Source organism: Staurois parvus, unplaced genomic scaffold, assembly GCF_062004578.1.
Source record: "Staurois parvus isolate SC_StPar_1 unplaced genomic scaffold, SC_StPar_1.0 ptg000021l, whole genome shotgun sequence".
In the NCBI taxonomy this organism is placed as follows: Eukaryota; Metazoa; Chordata; class Amphibia; order Anura; family Ranidae; genus Staurois; species Staurois parvus.
Genome location: NW_028317817.1, coordinates 7,727,679 through 7,753,383, shown reverse-complemented (window position 1 = coordinate 7,753,383; position 25,705 = coordinate 7,727,679). Strand labels below are relative to the sequence as shown.

The window sequence follows — 25,705 nt, the reverse complement described above, 5'->3', positions numbered from 1 at the left end:
CAGGAAAAATAGGCAGGTAAGTCTGCTATAATTTGCATGTATGGGGTGCATACTTGCACATTGTGGCTACAGCACTACAGATCTGCTTTAAAGTTACTACTTTTGTGCTGTAGTTGATATTGGCTGCAATAATACATGTTTTCAATAACATGTCTGTTGTCAGTGACTAACCCTGGATGAGTAGGCTGTTTACTGCACTCTCCAAGTGGTCCAAATAGGTTCCGGTTTAGTCTTATTTTCCCTTGTCATATGTTTGTTGTGTTTTTGTATGCAATCAGAATTTTCTGTTTGTCACACATTCAGCTACTGCTCTTATGGAAAAAAAAAAAAAAAGTGTGTGTGTGGCTAAAAATCAGGTTATCTACTTCTTTAAGTATTTAGCACCAGGATCTCAGAACAGCTTCAGGTAGCATGGCTTCTCTTCATTTAGCACAATTAAGTTCAGTACATTCCAAAATATTTTACCATTTGCTCACTAAATGATAGGCAACCCAATGTCCAGCATGCTGACTTTATTCTCTTATATTTTGTATGCTTGTAACTGAATGTGCTGGTGTAGTTTAATGCCATTACAGCCACACTTTAGAATGTACTGCATCAGAAATTCATCAATCCATCCTTGTATCTGGTATATACATTTTCGTATATTTGGTGTTCAGAAAGCTTATCACCTAATTTTGAAAAGCCTGCTGTACTCGGACCACTATTTGGCAAAAACAACACAAACATCAAACACACAGGCCCTTTTATTTCCTATCACTGATATATTACTTTGGGGGTGACAGAGAACAATACTGAAGCATAGAAAAGTGGAACTTTGTAGTAGAAGAATTAGATAGAAGTTTCTCAGATACATATTTTTTGCTTTTTGGAAGGCCCATTGTTAATGTAGTAGACACATTTTTTTTTTTTAAAACAGTGTTATATAATAGGATCTGTATTGTCAAAAGGCAAATAATAATTAAAAAAAACCCAAAACAGTATGCAATGCTCTTTTGCACAGGATCAAATGTTATATTTCTAACAAGGTTATCAAAAATAAATCATTTCTTTTCCTTCCATCATATTCAGCATTACCTGACCTGTGATTCACGGACATTTTATACATTTATCATGTTTAAATGGAAAGAGTGACACAATGAAACATCTGTCAATTTATGTTTTTAATCATACTTTATAGATTTCTCTTACTTGCAGGGTCCTACAGTAAATACAATTTATTACTTTTAAAAGTACATTCCTCTTCTTAGATTGTAAGCTCCAAGGAGCAAACCCTCTTGTATTGAACTGTATTGTCTCCCGTTGTATTGTAAAGCGCTGAGCAAACTGTTGGCGCTATATAAATCCTGTATAATAATAATCTCTCCTCCCAGCATCTATTTTAAAGAAGTTTGGCCAAAGTTTTTTGGGATATACTTCTCCTAGACATCACAGGAATGCACTTCGTCCTGCACTCCTGTGACATCACTCAGCCAATCCAGGCTCAGGAAAGATCCTGACTTTAAAGTCAGGATGCACTGCAAGCTGTCGGTAGACTGAGCCAGCTTCTCCTGTCCACTCCACAGCCCAGCGCACCAGCGAGCAATGGAGGGGCAAAGCAGAGAGCCAGTGACAGTGGTCTTTAATCACTCAGTTGTCAGTCTTAGAAACGGCACGAGACAGATGCATCATCCGCCTAAGTGAGCATACTTTTTCTTTTTTTAGGTTAGGCAATACTTCTCTAACAATCCCCTAAATATATATACTTTAAATCCAGTGGTCTTCTGGCTGGTCTGGTGACATCACAGTCCCTTCCTTTTCTCAAGCAGGAAAGAAGCACTCATTACTGCAGCACTGAACAGAGCTCATATAATGATGTGCGAGTTCTCTTCAGTGCAGCAGACCTGTGAACCCAGGGAGGGGGGGGGTGTGTCCATGACAGCCTTGGCATACAAGGGGTTGAATGACACTAGTTCTCATTTAACATCAAATTAGAGGATTCATAAGTGCTGCAGCGTGAGACATGTTAAGGCATTTTGGATCACACTATTCTGTGCTATTTAATGAGCCTCTCAGTCTTCCATATACACTGTATAGACTCATCCTGTATAGTGTATAAATGCCATGGTGCTTCTATGCAATAAATTGTGTATATTCAGTACATGGACTGGGCAGGGCAAAACCAATAGGGGTTGATTTATTAAACCTGGAGAGGGCAGAATCTAGTGCAGCTGTGCATGATGGTCGATCAGCTTCTAACTTCAGCTTGTTTAATAAAACATAAAACTGGCAGCGGATTGGTTTCTATGCAGAGCTGCACCAGATTTTGCACTCTGCTGTTTTAGTGTCCCCATAGTGTCTTTGCAGCTACTTGTCTAGTAGGGATAAAAGTGTGCATAGATACAGCATTCTGTTTCAGTTATGCTGGAAATGATAGTATCAGAGGAGCGTAAGAAAGTTCTAAATGACTCTATGTGGTTTTTATCACCTGTCCCTGTAGTAACATTCAGCATAGCAGTCTACGCCTTTGACCAGGAAACAAAAAGGGGCACACAGAAACCAAGTTCTGCATTACTTGCAGGCTTATAGTGACTATCAGAAAAGAAATATGTTACAAAATTGTGAAACACTTCAAATGATACACACCACATAAATCCAGTGTATTTTGTTTTTACAAGTGTCACATATGCATTCAGGTGAACACTACAAATAAGATAAAAATAAAAAGGAATTAAACCTATTAAATGAAAAAATAAAAAGGAAGAATCAACAAATTGTACAGAAAATAATCTACACAGCACAGTTTCTGGACAGTATGACAGCTGATCAGATTTTACTGGCAAAACATATGTATGATGAAGGGCTTTGAAGTCCAATACTTTCAGGCGTGAAACAGTTATTTAGCTTTGAAATGAATATTTTTGATTGTAATATTGTCCTGTATTGTTTGGTGAAGAATTATTTTTTGTTTCCCAAAAAAGCGTTTCACTTGGCTTTGGTGGGCTTGGCATTACCCAAGAATTTTCTTCAGAGGAAAACCTTTGGTATGAGTCAGACTCGTCACAGTCTCTTCCACCTACTGGGCTTGGCCTGTCGTTTGTCCACTGGGTACGGCCAGTCTTTTCCTGCAGTCTATTGATCACTACATGTGGCTGAGGTGCAGATGCACCATCAGAAATCTTGTGTTCATTAGATGACACATAAGGTGCTTTTTCATATGAAACACCAGCAGCTGATATACGCAGTCTACTGCAAGTCTTTTCCAAGTCCTCTTCGCACTGTACAGGGCCACGAGAAGCTGCCAAAGGAAAGTATTTACAATTACTATAAAGAGCATTTATAGCCCAATTTCTCTTTCCATAAAGCAAAGCTGTCACCTACATGTCCAAAATTACCTGGATTAAAATATGGTGTTGTATGCAAAGCTGTTGGGAAAGAATTGTTTTATTCTGTCCTTTCCAAAAGAAAAGTTTGAAAAAGCCATGAGTGCCTTTTCTGGAGTCAAAGTTCTCAGACCTTAGCTTACAAATGTCATTACTATAGTTTTTTTAGTTGATAGTTCATTCGTGGAATAGCTATTTCAAAGAAATGGTGTCACTGCTGATATTTTTGTGAGAGGTCTAAGCAAGTATTAGCACATCTCTTTTTTTAAATGTTATATACCCACCTTTACATTGACTCCCAGCTTTTAGTTTCAGCTGCAGCATGAACGTGCTCCACAACTAATGTTAGCCATATGTTACATATTATAGTACCGACTCATATGATATGAATGTAAAAAATTACAAACATAAAGAGCCTGTATGACCCAGTCCTAATGAAGTGTCCAGTGACTTGAAAAATATGCAGCATTAATATCAAAACATCGGCTTCTCCATAATTGTGTTGCTAAAAAAAAAAAATAAAGGCTCCTGTAATAAAATTTCTAAAAAAAAAAATTCCAGTTAACAAAATAATTCAAGATATACACAAAGCATAATAAACACTTCAGATGGATGTTTAGTAGAAGAAGTTGTGACTAAAGCAAGCAAGAATCTGTGAATGCACTGGTGGGCCATGACATCTGACTTATTCTTTAGGAGGTTAAAAAAAAAGGTACACAGAGGTGAGTGCAAATGGATATGTATTTGTGAGATTCAAATTCTGTTCTTAAATAGGATTTAAAAAAAAAAAAAGGCTTTTGTTACTAAAAGGCAAAACAAAAGCCTTGCACTGGCCAATTGTTTGGTACAGTACTCCTACACTTTCCAATGTTCTGTTAGGAGAAACTAGAATAGCTTTTGGTCAATTTTCTTAATTGAAACACACATACATACAGGGGTTAGACAAAAAATGGAAACACTACTTGATTTGCAGGTGTGAAAGGGACGGCATGTTGCACCTTAAAAGTGGACGTGAAGTAACATTCTTTGGTTTCCACTGTGTGATGAGACACCTAGCTTACAGGTAGAAAGCCTCGCTTTCGTTATTTACTGCACGCAGTGCTAGTAATACATGAAGACTGAGATTGAGCTCTGCAGTCACTTTTACAGAAATTTTTTTATTCCAGGTCACAACCCTGTGCAGTGTCCTTTTGACTTCAGTCAGTTGACCAGGTCGACTATGCTTATGCTGATCAGACGACATTTTCCTAGAAACTGTATATGCAGTCATAAACCTTTGGATACTGTACCTCTCGACGCGGCAAATAAATTGGCAACTTCAGTCACAGAGGCCCAAGCTAAGTGAGCACCAACAATTTGCCCTCTTTGAAGCTCCGTAAACTCGGACATAACTCCATATTACTAGCAGCGCACGCAGTGAAAGCTGAAAGTGAAGCTTCCCACCTGTTAGCTAGGTGTCTCATCACACAGTGGAAGCAAAAGAATGTTACATCACTTCTGCTTTCAATGCGAAACATGTCACTTTCACACCTGTAAATCATGTAGCATTTCCTTATTTTTCGCTAACCCCTGTATATGTATGTATATACTGAAAGTGATTGTAAACCTTGATTTTTTTACTTTCAAAAAATAACAAAAATTTTATACTTGCCTGCTCTGTGCAATGGTTTTGAACAGAGCAGCCCTGATTCTTCTCTTCTGGGGTCCCCCGCCGGTGCTCCTGGCTCCTCCTCCTCTTGGTCTGCCACCATAGGAAGCAGCTTCCTGTTGTGGCACACCTGCGTGCTCACTCCCAAACTGGCTCTATAAGACATACAGAGTGCGGCTCGGCTCCGCCCCCCCACTCCCTTCTCACTGACTGTAATTGAGAGCATTGAGAGCCAATGGCTCCCGCTGCTGTGTCTGAGCCAATGAGAAGGGAAAGAGCAGAGAGAGCCCCTGTTTCTGTGCACATCGCTGGATCAAGATTGGGGTTAGTTAAGCATGAGGGGGGGCTGGAGCTCCACTCAGAAGGTTTTTTTACCTTCATGCATAGAATGCATGAAGGTAAAAAAAACCAAAAAAAACCCATACCTTTAAAACCACTATTACTTGACAATGGATTACTAGGCATTATAGGTTTATTGCATAGCTTGCCAGATAATGCTTGCTTTGCAGCTCTTTTTTTCCCCAGATTGAATCCTCAGACTGAGCCTTCTGATAAGAGACGAGTCACTTTAATGAGCCATTCACTTCTTCTTGTTTTCAGGTTATGTAATGGAATTGACATGAATACATAGGTTTTTCTCAACAGGCTGTAACTAGATATAACTACAAATCTAAAAAGTAGCTAGGAGCTTTATCTGGTAGCTAAGAAAAATAAAATCCTTTTCTCTGTGTTCATTGAAGGTTCTTTACATCTTGACAAATGGAATATATGTTACTATCTATAGGAGTAGGATGCTAGGTACACACAAAAGAAAACCCAGGGGCAGCCCCTACTGATGGCCAACCCCTCCAACACTGCACCAACCAACTTAGTTAGTAACAAGTAGTACATAGCATTAAGGCAAACATGTCATGCACACATATTTGAGGGTGGGGTCTATGTTTTTCAATTAAACGCAGAGTAAAAAGGACTTTACGGCGAGTACAAAAATCTTCTGTTTTTAACCACTTCCAGACCGGACACTTTTACCCCCTTTCTGACCAGGGCAATTTTCAGCTTTCAGTGCTATCACACTTTGAATGACAATTGCGCGGTCATGGAACACTGTACCCAAATTAATTTTTTACCATTTTTTTGAGACAGATAAAGCTTTATTTTGGTGGTATTTATTCACCGCTGGGATTTTTATTTTTTTTGCTATGTAAATGAAAAAGTCCAAAAGTTTTGAAAAAAAGTGTTTTTTTATAACATTTTGCAAATAAATAATATTTCATCATAAATATTGGCCAAAATTTATTCCATTATCTTTTTAGTAAAAAAAAAAATCCAAACTAGTTTATAACCAAAAATTATAATTTTTAAACATTTTTTTTTTACATTTTTTTTTTTTTTTTTACATACTGTCACCCTAGCAGTACAGTGTCACCATGGTGTGGGGTGATGAAGATTTTTTTTTTTTTTTTTTTTTACACACCGATTGCTTTTACACCCATATAGGATGTAAAAGCAATCATTTCTCCTTCTCTGTCTGCATTCTTGCACTCATTGAGAAGTACTGAGTGAGCTATGATTGGTCACAGCTTGTCACATGGTACAAGGCTGTTGTGAATAGCCTTGTACCATGTGACCTCTGTGATCATTCACAGATTTCACACGTAGTAAGCAATGATGTCAGAAGTGACATCTTGCTTACTACTTTGCATGTGATCACTGATTGGCCAATCAGTGATCACATGATCGGGACCTCATACAGAGGTCCCGTCCGACGATCGGTGTTTCACTGTGTCTGGAGGACACAGCGGGCACCGGATCGCGGTGCTGCGCGCTCCCAGGGAGTGCGCACAAGCAGGGTGCGGGGAGGCCATTTAGAAACGGCCACCCAACCCTGCAGTGCCACCGTCCGGCCGTTTATATGCAACGGCCGGTCGGGAAGTGGTTAAAGATGACAAATTCAAACTCTGCTAGAAGTCCTGGGTAATCCTGGTTTGGGGTAATGGTGGTAGTTATGGCTGTATAAGGAAGATGAGCTTGGGATAGGGGGGTCCGTGTAGCATTGAGGGCAAGGCTATCAAATAGACTGTAGGATGAGAGAAGGAGAGAAGCACCTCTAAGTGCAATATATATATATCTCTTTATTCAGGTATATAGGTAGGAACACTCACATAGATAAGGTAAGTATAAGCATAAAAACCGTGGTTGGTGTAACCATCAGTAGGTGGGTATCCAGGGTGAGAGCAGTCATGTGTGTGGGTAATGGAGAAGTCAGCGTGACGCTGGAGCAGTGTGGTGGCTGCAGGGGAACAGCTGTGAGGCCGGCCAACGTGCACGTCCTCCCTCAGAGCCGGGTGAAACGCACACTGGAACGTAGCGGCGGCATGGCCGTGATGACATCAGATACCCAAGGTGCACTGTGATGCGTTTCAAGCATGCGCTGACCGGGAAAGGCGGACGTGCGCTCCTTTGTCAAACTTGAGACAAAGAGAATAGCAGAGTCCTTAAAAGAGGAAGGGGTCTCCACAATTTGAAGAGTTTCTCTCAGGAATTGATAACAGCCAATACTTTTTTTTGTCAGCTTTGCCAATGGCACCTCCTCTGTTACCTAAAGGGTGCAACTCTGCATCTGCCACCAGAGGGCTCAAAGGACAACAGCCAGGGAAGGCGTTTCTTAGACTATTTCTGTGATGAAAACCCTCTCAATGTGAGAAACAAACCTGTCCATGGGAGAGTGGAAGAAGTCAAAAAGTCAAAGCAGACTCTGAGACATCCAAAGCCTAATGTGAAGGAGTGAGGTGAGGCTTGTATGGAAGGGGATGATTTATAGGCAGGGCAGAGTGAGTTACTGGGAAAGGCAGCACCAAAAAGCCCCCACACACACACGTAAAGGAGGCACTGTCCCTGGAACCCTAAGTCACCCAGCGACTGGCCTGCCACATGCCCCATGAATCAGAACACCTGAGCCAGGTCAACACAGAGGAGAGTGTGTGTCCCAGCAGGAGAAACTTGCCATAACCAGGCCGTGTGCACCCAATGTTTCCCAGGTAAAATACCATATGCAGAGCAGGAAACTGCGGAACAGGCTGTGTCATGCTCAAAAGGACAGCGATCCCAGTTTGCTCCAAGGCTTTCATGTATTTGCAGACAGGGAAGTATAGTGAAAAGGGCGGGTGCGCAGTGCAGGCCATAACTGTGACTGCAAGCAGGCCAGGGGAGTCTATACTCCCTGGCACCTGGGGAGACAGACCGACATTCTAGTGGGATGACAGGCAGTTTACTCATACACCATTGGACGTCTTCTTACAGAGTTGGGCAACTGAGACTGGGTGCCTAAAGGCCCATGAAACATGAACAGATCTGGTAGAGTGGACGCTAAGCAGCGCAGACAGAGGCATTTGGTTTTGAGCTTAAACTCTTGAAATTAAATTTCTTAAACACTGTGAAATGGTGGATTTGGAAGCAGGATGCCCCTTGAGAGGTCCAGAAGAAAGAATCTGTTTATAAGAAGCAGTAGCTTTTAGGTACCCTCTAATGGCTCTGACTACATCCAGGCATGGTAGAGACACTTCCTCTGGATGGTCAGCAGCAGGCCACAAGTCTGGCAGAACATGTTCTCATTGAGGTGGAATGATAAAACCATCTTTGGAAGAAAAGATGGTCTTGGCATAATCCAACCCTAATGTTGTATAGTGTGAGTAAAGGCTCTTTATTGGAGCGGGCCGCTAATTCAGAAACAGGTCTGACAGATGCTATAGCATCCAAAAAGGCTACTTTGCTGGCATGAATCTTTCAAGGGAATATCCCTGCCGCGTTCAAAGAGAGCTTTCTGCAAGGCAGGGAGAACCAACTGAAGGTCTCAAGAAAGCATTGGGTGCTGCAAGAAGAGCCTGACATGAGAAACACCTTGGATAAAGGTTTTTACAAGGGAGTGCACAGCCAAAGACCTTGAAAAAAAGTGAATAAGGCTGATACCTGCCCTTTCAAGGTGCTAAGAGCTATATTCAGTTCAAGACCTGGTTGTAGGAAGGCCAAAATGTGAGGCAGAGTAATTTCTAATACTGAACTGATTATGCTTACACCAGAAGAAGTAAGATTTCCAGGTATGATACTAAATGTTACTGAAAGTGGCTCTTCTTGCCATAAGCAAAGTAGGGATCACAGACTAAGAAACTCTACTACGCTTTAAGAACAGGGTTTCAACAGCCATGCCAATAAAGCTAGACACTGAAGTAGGGTGGAATAGAGGACCCTGCTATAGCATATTTCGCCTGATGGGAAGAGGCCAGGGGTCGACTGCAAGGAATATATCTGTGTACCAAGATCTCCTGGGCCAATTCTGTGCTAGAAGAATCAGTCTTCCTCTATTGCTCTATTTTGTGGTGAAGGCGAGGTAGAATGATTAGTGAAGGGAAGGTATAGACTGAACTGAGACTAGGCAATAACTAGAGAATCCGAGGCCAGAAGTAAAGGATCCCTGGTTCTGGATACAAACAGGACGTAGTTTGTTATTGTATCTGGAGGCTAGGATGTCCACATCCGAAGTACCCCATTTCTGGGGCCTGATTTCCCATGTATTGATAGCAGAGCTACACCAACCACCCCCTTCCCCATCCAGTTAGAGTCCAATGCTCACTGGAATTGGTGTGGGGAACACTGGATGGCTTCCACTGGCATGGTGCTTTGCAGGGCTTCTAATTTGTCCCTGCACTTTTAAGGAGGAATTGGCTGTCTGCAGGGGCATACCTAACCTGAATGTATGCATTGCTATATATACACTCTACCATGGAGACTTTCAAATATTAGAGTTAGGATTGCAGTTTACAGAGTGGTCTTGATGAGGCACTGAATCTTCCACATGTTTGTAAATGTATGCAACCAAAACCTTGTTTAATGCAAATTGTTAAAATGGACCATTTTGATTTTTAGCAGGTTAGCTTGCAAGTGTGCTGGAAAACCTTTTGTGTTTTGCAAATCCCTTCCATGTGTACTTTACTTCATAATCAAGCTATAAAATAGGAGTTATTGCCATTTTAGTACAGCATGCTCACTGGAATTAGCGTTTGGACACACTGGATGCTTTCAGCTGTCATTGTGCATGTGCAGGGCTTCTAATGTGTCCCTGTGTCTTTGAGGTGGGATGGGCTGCCTCTAAGCATACCTGCCTTTAATTTATGCAATGCTATATATGCTTTAAATGGGACACTTTCAAATATAAGAGTTAAGACTGCATTATACAGAGGGACCTTGAAGAGGCAGTGAGGATGCCACATATATTTGCAAATGTATGCAACTAAAACCCTCTACACAAATTGTTAGACAGTGCCATTTTGTTTTAATTTTGAAGACCAGCTGATGTGCTGGGAAAACTTCTGTTTGTTTCTGCTGAATTCCCATGTATTGATAGTGGAACTCTAGCAACCACCTCCATCCAATGAGGCCTTTACTGGCTTTGAAAGCAGAGGATTTGTTGTTGGCAGGGCTTTCCTATGAAGTTATCAAAAGTCAAGCCTCTGTGACAAAGTGAAACTAGATTGTAAGCTCTACAGGGCCCTGCTGTATTGTCTACTGTTATGTTGTAAAGTGCTGAGCAAACTGTTGGCACTATATAAATCCTGTGTAATAATAAATCAGAGGAAGGAACAATTTTAACTTTTAAAATTTTAAAAAAGGATACTGTTGCTTTGTTTACTGTGAGAAACAAAGCTATGTAATACACAGTTAAATTATGCAAGAAAAAAAAAAAAAAAAAAAAAAAAAAACACAACCACAAAAAGAAAAAAAAAAAATTCCCAAAATCTAAACCTTTATCAGATAAATCAGAATTACAAATTATTTTAGGTAAAATTAAAAAACAAACATCAACAAAATCAATTAAAAAAATAAAATATCAAATCACAAAGTTGTTATTCGGTTAAACCTAAAACAAGTTCTAGAAAAAGGGGGGGGGGGGAATATAAAGGATTTTGCATATAAATCATAAGTGCATGTAGTATTATCGTGCAGTTAATTTATATTAAAAAAAAAAAAAAAAGCCTGCTATTTATCAGTGTTGTGTTTTTCCAAGACGAAAAAATAGACCTGGCAGATGACAATGACCATCAAAGAATGCAACCGGCATTAATATGTGAAATGTGTGCATTGTTTTTACATGAGGCAGATATGGTAAAAGGTCAAATACAAATAAACTGTTAACACCTCTGCCTGTACACTTAAGGCTGGCTGAGAAAAAAAAGCCACAAGGGGGAACTGAATACAGCACAGCAGAAAAACACATCAGCAACACCTTTATGTGTGAACTTGACCAGTATGAGACAGAAGCCAAACCAGAAACCGGGTAGGCTGCAGCTCTAATCTACTCAGACGCATCAGCCTCACGCAGCGAGATTCTGATGAGATATGATAGCCACTTGCTCTTTAAATGGCATTGCAAGGATTGGGGGTTTCGAGTAGTCCTATTACAGTAGGCAATGTGACTTGCCTTTCTTGGTTGCAGCCACTGTTCCTTTCAGCTTTCTTAGCACCTCAGCTTGTACTTCAGTCACTAGATGTAAATTAGACATTTCCTTCTTCAGCTCCCAGTACGCCTGCCGCGCGCTGATCTCGCTGGTAAAGACAGAAAAGAGAAAGCTTTCATTTGCTGCCCAGTAGCATCTTCATTTCATCTTCACTTTAACCTCGATCTACCAGCAGTCATACTGACAATTTCTTATTTTATGGACTGTTGTAAAGAGTTAATAGCACTAAACATATAAAACATATAAATGGATATACGATAATTCATTAAACTCCAATGTCTAGGTGAACTGCTGCAAATGTATTTCTAATCTGTTCTCTAAAAGCACAGCATGTTAATTATATACGTGAAAAGCAAAAAGCATTTTGGCTTAAAAGAAACACAATAACAAACTATCCATTTTATTGTTTTTATGATGAAAATCCGAGAACAAACAATAGTTTATGTACATGTTTTAGAGATCAGTTGCTTTACCAAACAGTTAAAATGGAACTGCTGAATATAAACCAAGTAATTTAACCACTTGACCTCCAGAAGGTTGTACCCCCTTCATGACCAGGCCATTTGATGCCATTCAGCACTGCACTACTTTAACTGGAAAGGGTTCAGTCATACAACACTATAAACAAATTATTTTATATCACTTTTTTCACGCAAACAGAGCTTTCGGTTGGTGGTATTTGATCACCATTTTTTCTATTTTTTATTACATAAAAACTAAATAAGACAGAGAATTTTGAAAAAAACCCCACATTTTCTACTTTCTGTTATAACATATATTCAATAAAAAAAAAAAAAAAAAATCAAATTTCTTCATGACTTCAGACCAAAATGTATTCTGCTACATGTCTTTAGTAAAAAAAAAAAAAAAAAAAAAAGAAGAAGTATATTATTGGTTTGTGTGAAAGTTATATAGTGTCTACAAACAATATTAAACTGGAGTTTATGCAGCTATGATGCTATACTGGTATTGGTAATGATCAGCATCTTAAAGTGGGACTATGATACTGCAGCGGGTAATCTGGCACCAACAAGCCCTCGCTGGGAGGTACACTAATAGACTAACCGACACGGGCATCAATAGTGACACCAGTACAGTGATCAGATATAATATTGTACACTCTCACTGTGCTAATGACACTGGCTGTGAAGAGGTTAACATCAACAGGCAATCAAAGGGTTACCTGTGTGCCTATCAAGTGTTAGGTGTCTAATATGGGCTGCTTTTACGAAGATTCGGCTGTTTTTTTTCTCCATGCTTTGCAGGGAGAAGAAACAGCCAAATCACTGAATTGTGTACAGAGCTCTGTTTGTAAACATGGGATTCTGTGCCATGATTGGCTACAGCCAATCAGCAGTTCCACAGTCACAATTAGTGGTTGGGACCTGCTGACAAAATCGTGCTGTAGCCAGTAACAGCCGCAGCAGGGGAACACATCCTGAATCTGGGAGAAGCTGGATCGCGTACATATACCTGATCCAGCGTGGCTGTGCCATCTGCCCACAGTAAATGTAGTGTGGGTAGGTGGCAAGCAGTTAAGATACAGGTTTTTCTGCATCATCTTTATTTTATCATTTATATACTGTCTTTCTTTCCTGTAATGATATACAAAGGTGTTTTAGGTTTATTTCATTCTAAGGCTTTTAAAATACTGTTTTATTTGCAAGTAGGAGACATTTTTCATACACATAGTGTTGCTTTGTGAACAAGGAGTTAAAGCTAAACTTCAAACAGCTAATGACAGTTAAAATATGTGAACGTTTTTTTGTGATCTGCTGGAAAGCTGGGTATACACAAGTAGAGTTTCGAACAAAAATTCATACGAAAAATCTCAGAGTTAAGAATGTTTTTGAAAAGTAGTTCAAGATTTTGTTTGCTTTTAACATTTGATTTTGGAATGACTGGACTTTATTTGTATGCAAAAAAGCATACGCTGTTAGAAAAATCATACAGTCGAGAAAAAATTTCCATCCTGTTTCTTTGAATTGTCTCATCACTGTGGTCAAAAACAAAGATTAGAAAAATGAAGAAAACAGTCTTCCAACATACTTACAATGAAAAATATCAAAACACAAATTCTACTAGTGTATACCCAGGCTTGCGATCCAGATACTCTTACTAGACAGATAATTATTATTATAATACAAGATTTATATAGCGCCAATAGTTTGCTCAGGGCTTTACAATATAAAGGGAGAAAATACAGCAACAATACAAGAGGGTTAGGAGGGCCCTGCTCCTTGGAGCTTACAATCTAAGCGGGAGGAGCTCTTGGTACAAAAAGGTAGTAACTGTGGGTGATGGACTGGTAGGAGGAGTAGAAGATTCCATTATTAGCTGAGGGCAGGATAGGCTTCCCTGAAGAGATCGGTTTTCAGAGATCACCTAACACTGAGCAGATGAGGCGATAGTCTGATAAATTGGGGTAGCGCGTTCCAGAGGATGGGGGAAGCTCTGGAGAAGTCCAGGAGACGAGCATGGGAGGAGGAGACAAGGCAGCTAGAGAGCAGGAGGTCGTGCAAGGAACAGAGAGTATGGTTTGGGTGATATTTGGAGACAAGATCGGTGATGTAATTTGGGGCAGTCTTATAAATGGCTTTATAGGTTATTGTTAATGTTTTGAATTTTATCCGTTGGGCAATGGGAAGCCAATGGACTGATTGGCAGAGAGGGGTGGCAGATACAGAACGGTAAGTAAGGTGGATGAGTCTGGCAGCAGCATTCATGATAGATTGAAGAGGGGATAGCCTGCGATGAGGTAGGCCAATGAGGAGGGAGTTACAGTAGTCAAGGCGAGAGATAAGAAGGCAGCGAATACGTTGCTTAGTAGTTTCCGAGGTTAAGAATGGGTGTATCTTGGAGATGTATAATAAAGTAGTGTGAAAACTGACCCGGAAATATGGAAGCACTGGGTATTCCCTCCAGCCAAAAGAGTTGGCAGTGGAGTAAAGAAAATGAAAGTATATGTTGCTGGTGATGGAAGGGTTGAAGTAAACCTCTTCCTTGGTAGACATGATCATGCAAAGCACGGTCTTGCTTTAAGTTTATGACTAATACAGCCCATAGATGACCCTGATTTTCCCATCAACATAGCCAGTGTTGATGGGGGAATGCCTCCCGCAGTACTATTACGTTCTGTGAGGCGGGGGGCACATGGGGAGTCTTCCGGGCTGAAGGAACACAAGGATTACTTCTAACTGTTATAGCCACTGGCAGTAATTGAATGTAAAAAATCCAACAGGCTGGTTAGAATCAATTCAAATGATGGATCCACTTTGCTACAATCAGCCTGCCCATACATGGATAGGATCTTGGCTGGTCCCAGGTGAATTTTGATCCATGTGTGGCCAGATTTAAGGTTTGTGTACACAGACAGAACTGCTTTTTTCCCCCATGTAAGCCTACAGGAATGCAAAATTAGCTTGAAGCAGCTTAAAAGGATGTCAAAAGTACCTCCAAAGCATCTCAAAATTATCTCAAGTTGATCTCAATTGCATGCGGAATACACACAAAACCCCAACACAAGCCCTACTGGTGTGATCAGTAAATCTAACACAGTGCAGTTAGCTTGAGAAGTTTATAGGTTTAGTGAATGGTCAATTGTATCCTGTATGTAAGAAAACCTATGTTATTATTCCCCTTGTGACAAGTTACATTAACAGTGTTTAGCTGCCCCTCACTCCACCAGCCCCCTCTTTCGCCCATCAACAGAAAAAAAAACAGAAAAAAAGGGCACACTGGTCTAGCGCATCTTCCCAAGGGAGTTTATTGAAAGGTAAATAAAAAGCATATATACTGACAAACAACAACGTTGTTACAGTGATATGAGAAAAAGCTATCCACTAAGACCCCAATTAGTAGTAATTAGCTGGACAGGATTGGAAACAACCACCACGGCAGTCACCACTAACCATCATTGTTATACAACCTAGCCAAAGCAGCTAAAGTTTGTATAGAAAAGCATCACCCTCACTTTAAAACAACCACATCCATCTCCTGACTTGTGCCTGCCCACAACTTTTATCCCGGAGATCTATTGACCGTGTCTTGCCACTCATATCAGGGACTGAAATGCTCCAGGTAAGCTCTTTTTAAGCTGAGCTAATCAAAATGACCACAGCTTACCACAGTTGAAAGTCAAATGACCATTGAGGTGATTAGCTACATCTGATTGAGTTTAAGTCCTTTTTAGGAGGGAGTGATCCTTTTTCCAACTCAGTGATTCTGTTTTTGAATTTGTAGAAACATTTTTTTGACATGTTGGTGATATACAGTTGTGTTCAAAATAATAGCAGTCAGACATCACTAACCTGATCAATCACGGTTTTTGGTAGAAATATTTTTACATGGAAAATAATTTACTAGCAGGTATAGTAGAGTAATAGAAATCCAACAGACCCAACAGTCATGACATGCATGCTGCTGATTCTGTGTAATTGAATCACTAATTGAAAGGGGCATGTTCAAAATAATAGCAGTGTGGAGTTCTATTAGTGAGGTCATTCATTCTTTGAAAAACAGGTGGCAATTATTGCCCTTATTTAAGAAAGGAAAGCAGCAAATGTTGTACATGCTGGTGGCAGCTCTGAAATTCTGAGGAATATGGGTCGTTCCAGACATTGTTCAGAAGAGCAGCGTACCTTGATTAAAAAGTTGATTGGAGAGGGGAAAACAAAGTAGTGCAGAAAATGATAGGCTGCTCAGCTAAAATGATCACAAATGCTTTAAAATGGCAACCAAAACCTGGAAGACGTGGAAGAAAGCGAAAAACTACCATTCGAATGGATAGAAGAATAGCCAAAATGGCAAGGACTCAGCCAACAATCAGCTCCAGGAAGATCAAAGAAGGTCTAAAGTTACCTGTGAGTACTGTTACAATTAGAAGACGCCTATGTGAAGCCAAGCTATCTGCAAGAAGCCCCCGCAAAGTCCCACTGTTGAAAAAAAGACGTGCTGAAGAGGTTACAATTTGCCAAAGAGCACATTGACTGGCCTAAAGAGAAATGGCGCAACATTTTGTGAACTGATGAAAGTAAGATTGTTCTTTTTGGGTCTAGTGACCGGAGACAGTTTTTCAGATGACCCCTAAACACTGAATTCAAGCCACAGTACACTGTGAAGACAGTGAAGCATGGTTGCGTAAGCATCATGATATGGGGATGTTTCTCATACTACGGTGTTGGGCCTATTTATCGCATACCAGGGATCATGGATCAGTTTGAATACATCAGAACACTTGAAGAGGTCATGCTGCCTTATGCTGAAGAGGAAATGCCCTTGAAATGGGTGTTTCAACAAGACAACGACCCCAAACACACCAGTAAACGTGCAACATCTTGGTTCCAGACCAACAAGATTGACGTTATGGAGTGGCCAGCCCAATCTCCGGATCTTAATCCAATAGAAAACTTGTGGGGTGACATAAAAAATGCCGTTTCTGAGGCAAAACCAAGAAATAGAGAAGAACTGTGGAATGTAGTCCAATCATCCTGGGCTGGAATACCTGTTCACAGGTGCCAGAAGTTGGTTGACTCCATGCAACACAGATGTACAGCAGTTCTCAGAAACAGTGCTTATACAACGAAATATTAATTAAGTGATTCAAAGGAAAGCAAAATCTTCAAACATTTTTCAGTTTATATAGTGAATGTTTGAGTTTGTAAAGAAGAATACAAACACTGCTATTTTTTTGAACAGTCTAATATTCACTTTTCTTCAATTTTTTTTTAGAGGAACAACACAAATTTGATATAACCTGTGTCTTCATTTCAAGCTGAAAAGCAACAAAATGAACAAAATGTGGTTAAAGGGGGGGGGGGGGATGCTTTTCTATACCCACTGTACTTTTACAGCATAACAAGGGCAAACTCTACCCATCTCATGCTTCAAGTACACACCTGCTGTATGCAATGATTAAATGTAGCAATGCACCAGTAAGCACTTTCACATGAAGGGTTTGATGAGGTCCACCTGTCAGTTTTTCAGATGGACCCGATTGGACAGTCCAGAGGATCGGACTGGCAGGTGTAAATGGGCACGTGTCCATTTACACCTGCCTACCTCCAATCTGATCCCATCCACTAAAAAAAACAAAACAAAAAAAAAAAAAAACAGAAGGGGATGCTTTTTCTAGGCAGATTGGAGGGCAGTCCGGTGTAAACAGACAGCGGAGTCCATTTACTCCCAGCCGCCCACAGAGCAGAGCGGGCTCTGTGTCCACTCTGCAGAAACTGAGTGGACATGGACAGGTCATCAGCCTGTTCTGCTCTATTCAGCCTGAAATCGGAGGACAGATCCCCTGCTGGTCTTAACGTACTCTGCCCCATGTGAAAGAGGCCTAAAGGTATAACAGGGTCAGGTGTTACTACACTGTGGGGTTGATTTACTAAAAGCTTTTCCTTTGCAGTACTTGTAATTTGATAAGTTATAACTCAAACAGTGACATGAATACCTACAAACTCAAACAGATTTATGTATAAAGGATCTTCTATGAAGTTTTCACAGCAATGCACATCCATCAGGCAGGTGCGTTGGGGTTGCATTAAAAAAAATGTGATCACATAACAACGGCAGTGAAATGTGGCAAGGCAAGCATGAATGAGTCCTCAACAGGCAAACAAGAATGCATTAGCAAGAGCAGAAAAAGAAAAAAAAAAAAAAAAAAAAAGAGAAGTTTCAGACTATATAAAGGCAACAAAACATATCTGGACATCAGAAAATTCAGAGCGCACATTTCATACCAAAATATCACAAAATGCAAGGAGTAAAAAAGTAAAAATGTTGCCGTTATCTGATGTTTTCAGTGTCTAGGTTCTTTTCTGAGCTACCGGATGGTCATTTCCCTTTCTTTTCAGAGGTAAGTGGTGGCCAATTAGCCAGTTACTTGACCACAAACCATCAAAAATCATTGCTAAAGTGTAATTAAGGAAACAGATCCTTTTAGGTCTGGTGGAAAATGTGGCCAGAGAACAATCAATGAACACAAACATTCATTGCTCTTTTTTCTCCAAGTTCAATTCCCTCTAAAAAGTTCAAACTTTGGTTTATTATGCTGCCGACAATTGTAAAGGATAAAAAAAAATCCAATAAAATATATTTTTTGGTGCAGCCACTACAAACAGTACATAGCATTTTGCATCATCAAATCTTTCTCATATCAAATCACTTTCCCATGTCAAAGAACAGACCCAGCCCACTCCTCCTGTTGAACTGTAGCAATACAACATCATCCAGGCTTTAGGTATACCTTAGAATTCCTTAGGCTAGGTTCACACCTATGCAGGTTGCGTTTGACTTGTTTCTGCATTGCGTTTTTTTTTTCACCAGCGTTTTTTTTTTTAAATTATTCTTGTTGCTAGGCAGATTTAAAAAAAAACGCACCAAAAAATCCCTCACCCTTTCCAAAAAACGCACCAGGTGAAAATGCTCACCGGCTGTGATTGACATTGCTTCCCGCCATTGTCTCTAAGTCAATGAAGAGGGAGAGAGACGCTGCTCTCGTGTACATTGCTGGATTGAGATCGGGCTCAGGCAAGTATTAGGGGGGGGACTGCACACAGCAGATTTTTACCTTAATGCAGAGAATACATGAAGGTAAAAAACATTTAGCATTTAGAACTACTTTAAGTATTTTCTATATAAATTCTGAATAGAAACAGTGTGGCAAGAGTGATATCCAAAAACAGTTCTCATTTAAACAAGATTTATATAAAACTAGAAAAGCTACAATTTCTGGGGAAATTGTGTGAAGTGTTCTCGCCTCCACCAGTAGTCTACAACTCACACTCTAGCTTTTGTCACTCTGCTGCCTGCTCACACACCTGGGTTCCTATGGCAACTCACTCTACAGCAAGGGCAGAGAAGAGCGGTTAAAAACAAACTGCTCCAACTTGCTCACTTCACTGGCGGTTGCCATATTCAAACGGTTGTAGTTTAAAAATTATAACTCCTACACTGAAGAGCTTTATATTGTGAGAATCACAAGACCCAGACCTACATTTTGATGCATAGTATGTCTCTGAAATATTAAAAATGAAGGCACAGTCGCAGTTTAGAAATTGCCCTTCAAATTTGAGGTGGCTAGAGTGGAGTTTCAATGAATGTCAATGGGCTGCGTTGCAAACAAATGGTCATATTGTGAAAACTATCAGGACTATGGCTTAGCCGTGGACATTTTTAGTGGCAGCAGGGATAGCTGAACGTTTTCATGTAAGATTTGTGTAGGTGGGCTTGAAAATGAGGGAGTGGTGGCAGTTTACAAATCATGTCCTGATTTTTCAGTTCACACTCTACCTTTTGTCAGCTCCCACTGTAGTTTTGAACATTCCGCCATTCATTCCTATGGGACCAATTTCACCACAAAAATGCAGATATTTCGTAAACCATTCGGCGAAACGTTCCACAAAGTAATAGCACACCAATCGGGAACAATCCGCACGTTTCGGTATATTACTGTCTATGTAGTGTAAAAACTGTGGGAGGAGTTAGGGTGGTAAATTTGGCTATAATAATAAGAATATATATATGTGAAATAACATTAAGTGGTCTTGCCATGCATGAACACTTAATAATGATTTTAAATTGTATTATTATATTACAGATATCTTTGTTTAATATGTAATTCATTACTGCTATATTTATTACTGTGTCTAGATCGTATTTATAACTGTGCTACATTTTAAAATCAATAAAAATACTAAGACTAAATATTAATGGTAAACATATTTAAAACAAAACAAAAAAAAACAAAAAACATATTTCACTTTAGCAAACCACTAAGAATTTGAAGATAAACATAAAAAATTCCAGCTTTTTTTAGGCCTCAGGTTGTTAATTAAGAGGTTTACACCTATGTTCAAAACACTTTGGGGTTTTCAGAGGCAAACAGATGTTTCTGTAAGGCAAGTAAAACTGCACAATCTGCAGCACAGATCATTTGTTCTAATTTATTTTTAGTGCTTTGCATCTTTTTTTTTTTAATTCGCCTCAGAAGAAAACAGAAAGTTACTAATGAAGTTGATGGCAATATGAAGTACTAGCACTCCCCCTTGTGGATAAAACTGTGAAAATCAAGAAGAAATGCAAAAGCCAAGGCCTGTGGTTTAAAGGCATGCATCGGCTTCATCCTTTCATGTGCCGTTCTGCTGTACAAGCTTAAAATTAAAAAAAAAAAAAAAAAAAAACATATTGGATGTTTTCGGCAACACAGACAGTTCATGTTTTCATGAACATTCAAAAAATCAGGCTCTCTTGTAATCATACGAAGACCAAGCCTTTTCGGATACTTCTCTCCTACATGTAAAAATCATTTTGTTTCTAGAAAAATTACTTAGAGCCCCCAAACTCACACAGATTTTATTATATATACACATATATATATATATACATACATACACACACACACACACACACACACACACACACACACTGAGACTGGGAGGAGAAGGTTTGGGTCTGCTCTGTGTAAAACCATTGCACAGAGCAGGTATGACATGTTTATTTATGAAAAAAAATTTTTTTTTAACTCTCTCACTCTCTCTCTCTCTCTCTCTATATCTATATATAAAATGTATGTATGTATGTATGTATGTATGTATGTATGTATCTATATATATCTATATCTATAGCGAGAGAGTGTTACCAAAAGTTTTTTTTTTGTTTTTTTTTTAAACAACCATGTCATACTTACCTGCTCTGTGCAATGGTTTTGCACTTTTACACAGAGCAGACCCAAACATCCTCCTGTGTGTGTACGCACACATCTATCTATACACACACACACACACACACACACACTTTATATTACATATACACACACACACAGAAAAAAAAATAATAATAATAATAATAATATTACATATATATTTTTTTTTGTTATGCAGAGGCCCTAGAGAATTAAATGGTGGGTGTTGCAGTTGTGTATGCCACGCAATATTTGTGCTGCGGTTTTTCAAATGCAAATATTTACTTGAATCATTGTTCTGCTTCTTCTCCTTCCAGTCTCAGCTTTGCTGTACAGGAGACTGCAAAAGGCTAATAATGCAAAGTCAAATATAGATACATATAATATTTACTTTTAAATAAACATTTTAAATTAACCCATTCCTAAACTGTCATTTTTATTTACCTGAAGTTCAGCTTTTATGTTATAATTGTTAAACACTGTGTGTAGTATGATTCATTTGTACAACAGGGGTACAGTCATCTAGAATATCACACGCCTTCAGCAAATGCGCCTATGGAACACACAGTAATATATTAAAAAAGACTACCTAATACAATGAGCAATTAACAGTTATTACCATCAAAGCCTTGAACCACAGCTGAGGTTACAGGGCAGCCCTAAATCTGAATCATGATGTACGATCATATTATCAATCCCTGTTTGGACGCATGACTCATATCAAGAGTTCATATTGCCTACAAAAACATTAATAAATATTTCAAATTGGCATAGAAAGACTGTTCATTGTGCCCACAGATCAGTTTCTCTGTCAGCAGATATCACACAAAAGTTATGGGACGGACACAAACATCTAGAAATGACTGTTAATGGGAATTTCTTTTCAAGGACTACTTGTCACCTACTGCTGAATGTCTCCTTATAATTCTAAGGGCTCTTATAAAAAAATGTCTTTATAAGTTAAAGCCAAAGCTGGATTTTGACTGCTTAAAAGTGGTTGAAAAGACGTAAGGTTTTTTACCTTTATGCATTCTATGCATAAAGGTAAAAAAAAATCATTGTGTGTGCAGCAGCCCCCTAATACTTACCTGAGCCCCATCCCAATCCAGAGATGTGCACAAGAGCCTCAGCTCTCTGGGGACACTCCCTCATTATTGGTTGACATTGAGATGGCAGTGGGAGCCATTGGCTGTCAACCACAGCCAGTGAGCCAATAAGGAAAAGAGAGGGGGTGGGGCCGCAGCTCTGTGTGTGAATGAACACACAGTGCAGCAGCTCAGGAGCAAGCCTGCTTGGGTGCCCCCATAGCAAGCTGCTTGCTCTGGGGGTAGGAGGGAAGTGGCCAAGGGCTTTGGTGGGGAACCCAAGAAGGGGAGGTTCGGGACTGGGACTGCTCTCTGTGCAAAGCCACTGCACAGAGCAGGTAAGTATGACATGTTTGCTATTTTGTTTTGTTTTTTTTATGTTTTTTAACTGCCTTTAATATCACTTTAACATAGCTACACTATACTGTACTGCAACATGGAGACCTATTATTAAAGCTTCATCCACATTGGCAGTGTCAAATCTGCATTTACAGGACATTTCTAAACAAGCATATAAGCGGATAATGATTTCCCAATGGTGTCATTTCAAGTTAGTGTTTAGGGGTGTTCAGTTTAGTTTCATTTTAGAAATAACATAATTCTTTGCATCCAGGATTCAATTAGAAAATGCTAAATGTGGCTAAAGAAGGAACATCTAACCACAGAAAAAAAAAGTGATCTAAGAAACATAAGGCTGCTTTCACACTGCTCCTGCTTTTTTTAACGCAAAAGTGGAAGAAAAACGAAGAAAAATGTGTGACTATGTATTCCTATGGAACTCTTTACACTGTTGCATTAGATATACCATGGAAGACAGTCATTCTCAAGTGGAGAAAATATGGCGCAACAGTGACATTACCAAGAACTGGACGTCCCTCCAAAACTGATGAAAAGACGAGAAGAAAACTGGTCTGGGAGGCTACCAAGAGACCTACAGCAACATTAAGGGAACTGCAGGAATATCTTGCAATTACTGGCTGTGTGGTACATGTGACTACAATCTCCCATATTCTTCATATGTCTGGGCTATGGGGTAGAGTGGCAAGATGGAAGCCTTTTCTTACGAAGGAAAAAATCCAAGCCCGGCTTAATTTTGCAAAAACACATCTGAAGTCTCCCAAAAGCATGTGGGAAAACGTGTTATGGTCTGATGAAACCAAGGTTGAACTTTTTGGCCATAATTCAAAAAGATATGTTTGGCACAAAAACAACACTGCACATCACCAAAAGAACACCATACCCATGGTGAAGCATGGTGGTGGCAGCATCATGCTTTGGGGCTTTTTTTCTTCAGCTGGAACTGGGCCCTTAGTCAAGGTAGAGGGAATTATGAACAGTTCCAAATACCAGTCAATATTGGCACAAAATCTTCAGACTTCTGCTAAAAAGCTGAACATGAAGAGAAACTTTATCTTTCAGCATGACAATGACCCAAAGCATACATCCAAATTAAAGCAATGGCTTCACCAGAAGAAGGTGAAAGTTTTGGAATGGCCCAGCCAGAGCCCAGACCTGAATCTGATGAAAAACAGTGGGGTGATCTGAAGAGGGCTGTGCACGGGAGATGCCCTCGCAATCTGACAGATTTGGAGTGTTTTTGCAAGGCAGAGTGGGCAAATATTACCAAGTCAAGATGTGCCATGCTGATAGACTCATACCCAAGAAGACTGAATGCTAGAATAAAATCAAAAGGTGCTTCAACAAATTATTAGTTTGAGGGTGTGCACACTTATGCAACCATAGTATTTTCGTTTTTTATTTTTACTTCCCTCCACCTAAAAGATTTCAGTTTGTTGTTCAACTGAGTTGTACAGTTTATAGGTTACATTAAAAGTGGAAAAAGTCCTGAAATTATTTATCTTTGTCTCATTTTTTTACATCACAGAAACCTGACATTTTAACAGGTGTGTGTAGACTTTTTATATCCACTGTATGTACTGGGTAATGCCTGCCCCCGTATCTTTAGCGCATTGATTTTGTATAGGTTGTAGAAGTGTTTGCTGTCACAGCGATTTCCTAATATGTTGATTGACAGCAGACTAACACATCTGCAATTTTTATTCCTGCAACCATGCGTTGCAGGAAAGAAAACGCAGTTATTTACCTGTTAACTGTATTTCCAGGAATCTTCTAGGACAGCTCACTTGAGAGATAGGGCTCCTCCCAGGAAACACCCGCTCCACCTTTTTTTCCCCTTTATAGGTGTCCTCTCTCCCATTGGCCCCCAGTATAAGAATATGACCGAAGGCCTAGGAGAAAAACAAAGAAGAAAACCAGTAATAAAGATATCCCCCATAGGTTCGCAACATACCTGCACATAATTGTGTGATCAAACAGTAATCGGGGGGGAGTTACGCTGTCCTAGAAGATTCCTGGAAATACAGTTAACAGGTAAATAACTGCGTTTTCCCGAGTCATCTTCTAGGACAGCTCACTTGAGAGGAGTAGAATAGAAATACGTACATTAGGGCGGGCATCCTGCTTGTAGGACCTTCCTGCCAAATGCCTGGTCCTTGCTGCCGATCAGATCCAGCCTGTAATGCTTAGTGAAGGTGGCGAAACTGGACCACGTCGCGGCTCTGCAGATCTGTCCGGGGGAGGCCCCCCCTTTTTCCGCCCAGGAGGCCGCAGTGGCCCTTGTGGAGTGGGCTTTTAGGCCGGGCGGTGGTGACAGGCCTGCCGACTTGTAACCTTCCGAAACTGCCTCCCTGATCCATCTGGCGATGGTGCCCTTGGAGGCACCGTCCCCCTTCCTTGGTCCCTGGAATAGGACGAAAAGCCGGGACGAGTGTCTCCATGTCTTTGTGCGTTCGATGTACGTGATCAAACACCGTCTTACGTCTAACCTGCTACAGTCCTCCGCGCTGCCCGGATCGGCCTCCAGGGAAGGTATTACTATTTCCTGAGATCTATGGAAGTGTGACGCGACCTTAGGTAGGAAGGCCGCGTCCGTGCGGAGGATGATTCTATCCAATAAGATGGTGCAGTACGGCTCGATCACTGAAAGGGCATGCAACTCGCTGACCCTGCGGGCAGAAACTAGTGCCGTGAGGAGGATGGTTTTAAGAGTCAAAGATCTGAGCGAACATTCATCCAGCGGTTCGAAAGGCCCCCGCTGAAAGCTCTTCAGGACTGTGCCCAGGTCCCATGTTGGAAGTTTTGGCAAGGACGGGGCACGGCGCCTGGAGATAGCCCTCAGGAATCTGATTACTAATGGGTCTGCCGCCAACCTCAGCTCGAGAAAGTTCGACAGAGCCGCTACCTGTACTTTGAGGGTATTGGCGGCCAGACTCTTATCCGCCCCGGCTTGAAGGAATTCAAGAACTGTATGCAAAATGGGCGTGCCCGGTGCTTCGTTTCTGACCTTCCAGGCGGAAAACTTCTTCCAGACCTTGTCGTACAAGGCGTTCGTCGACCTC

At 40.3% G+C, this 25,705-nt stretch overlaps 1 protein-coding gene across 1 annotated transcript in view; it reads right to left on the bottom strand.

The window, feature by feature from the left end:
* Positions 1 to 728: 728 nt before the first annotated feature.
* AZI2 (5-azacytidine induced 2) overlaps positions 729 to 25,705 on the bottom strand; it is a 74,054-nt gene continuing 49,077 nt past the window's right edge. The window contains exons 7-8 of the mRNA XM_089690803.1: positions 11,483 to 11,607; positions 729 to 3,277 (exon numbers count right to left, since the gene is read on the bottom strand). Coding sequence (XP_089546929.1) covers positions 2,880 to 3,277; positions 11,483 to 11,607 — 523 coding nt within the window. The 3' untranslated portion in view covers positions 729 to 2,879. The remainder of the gene's footprint in view (positions 3,278 to 11,482; positions 11,608 to 25,705) is intronic.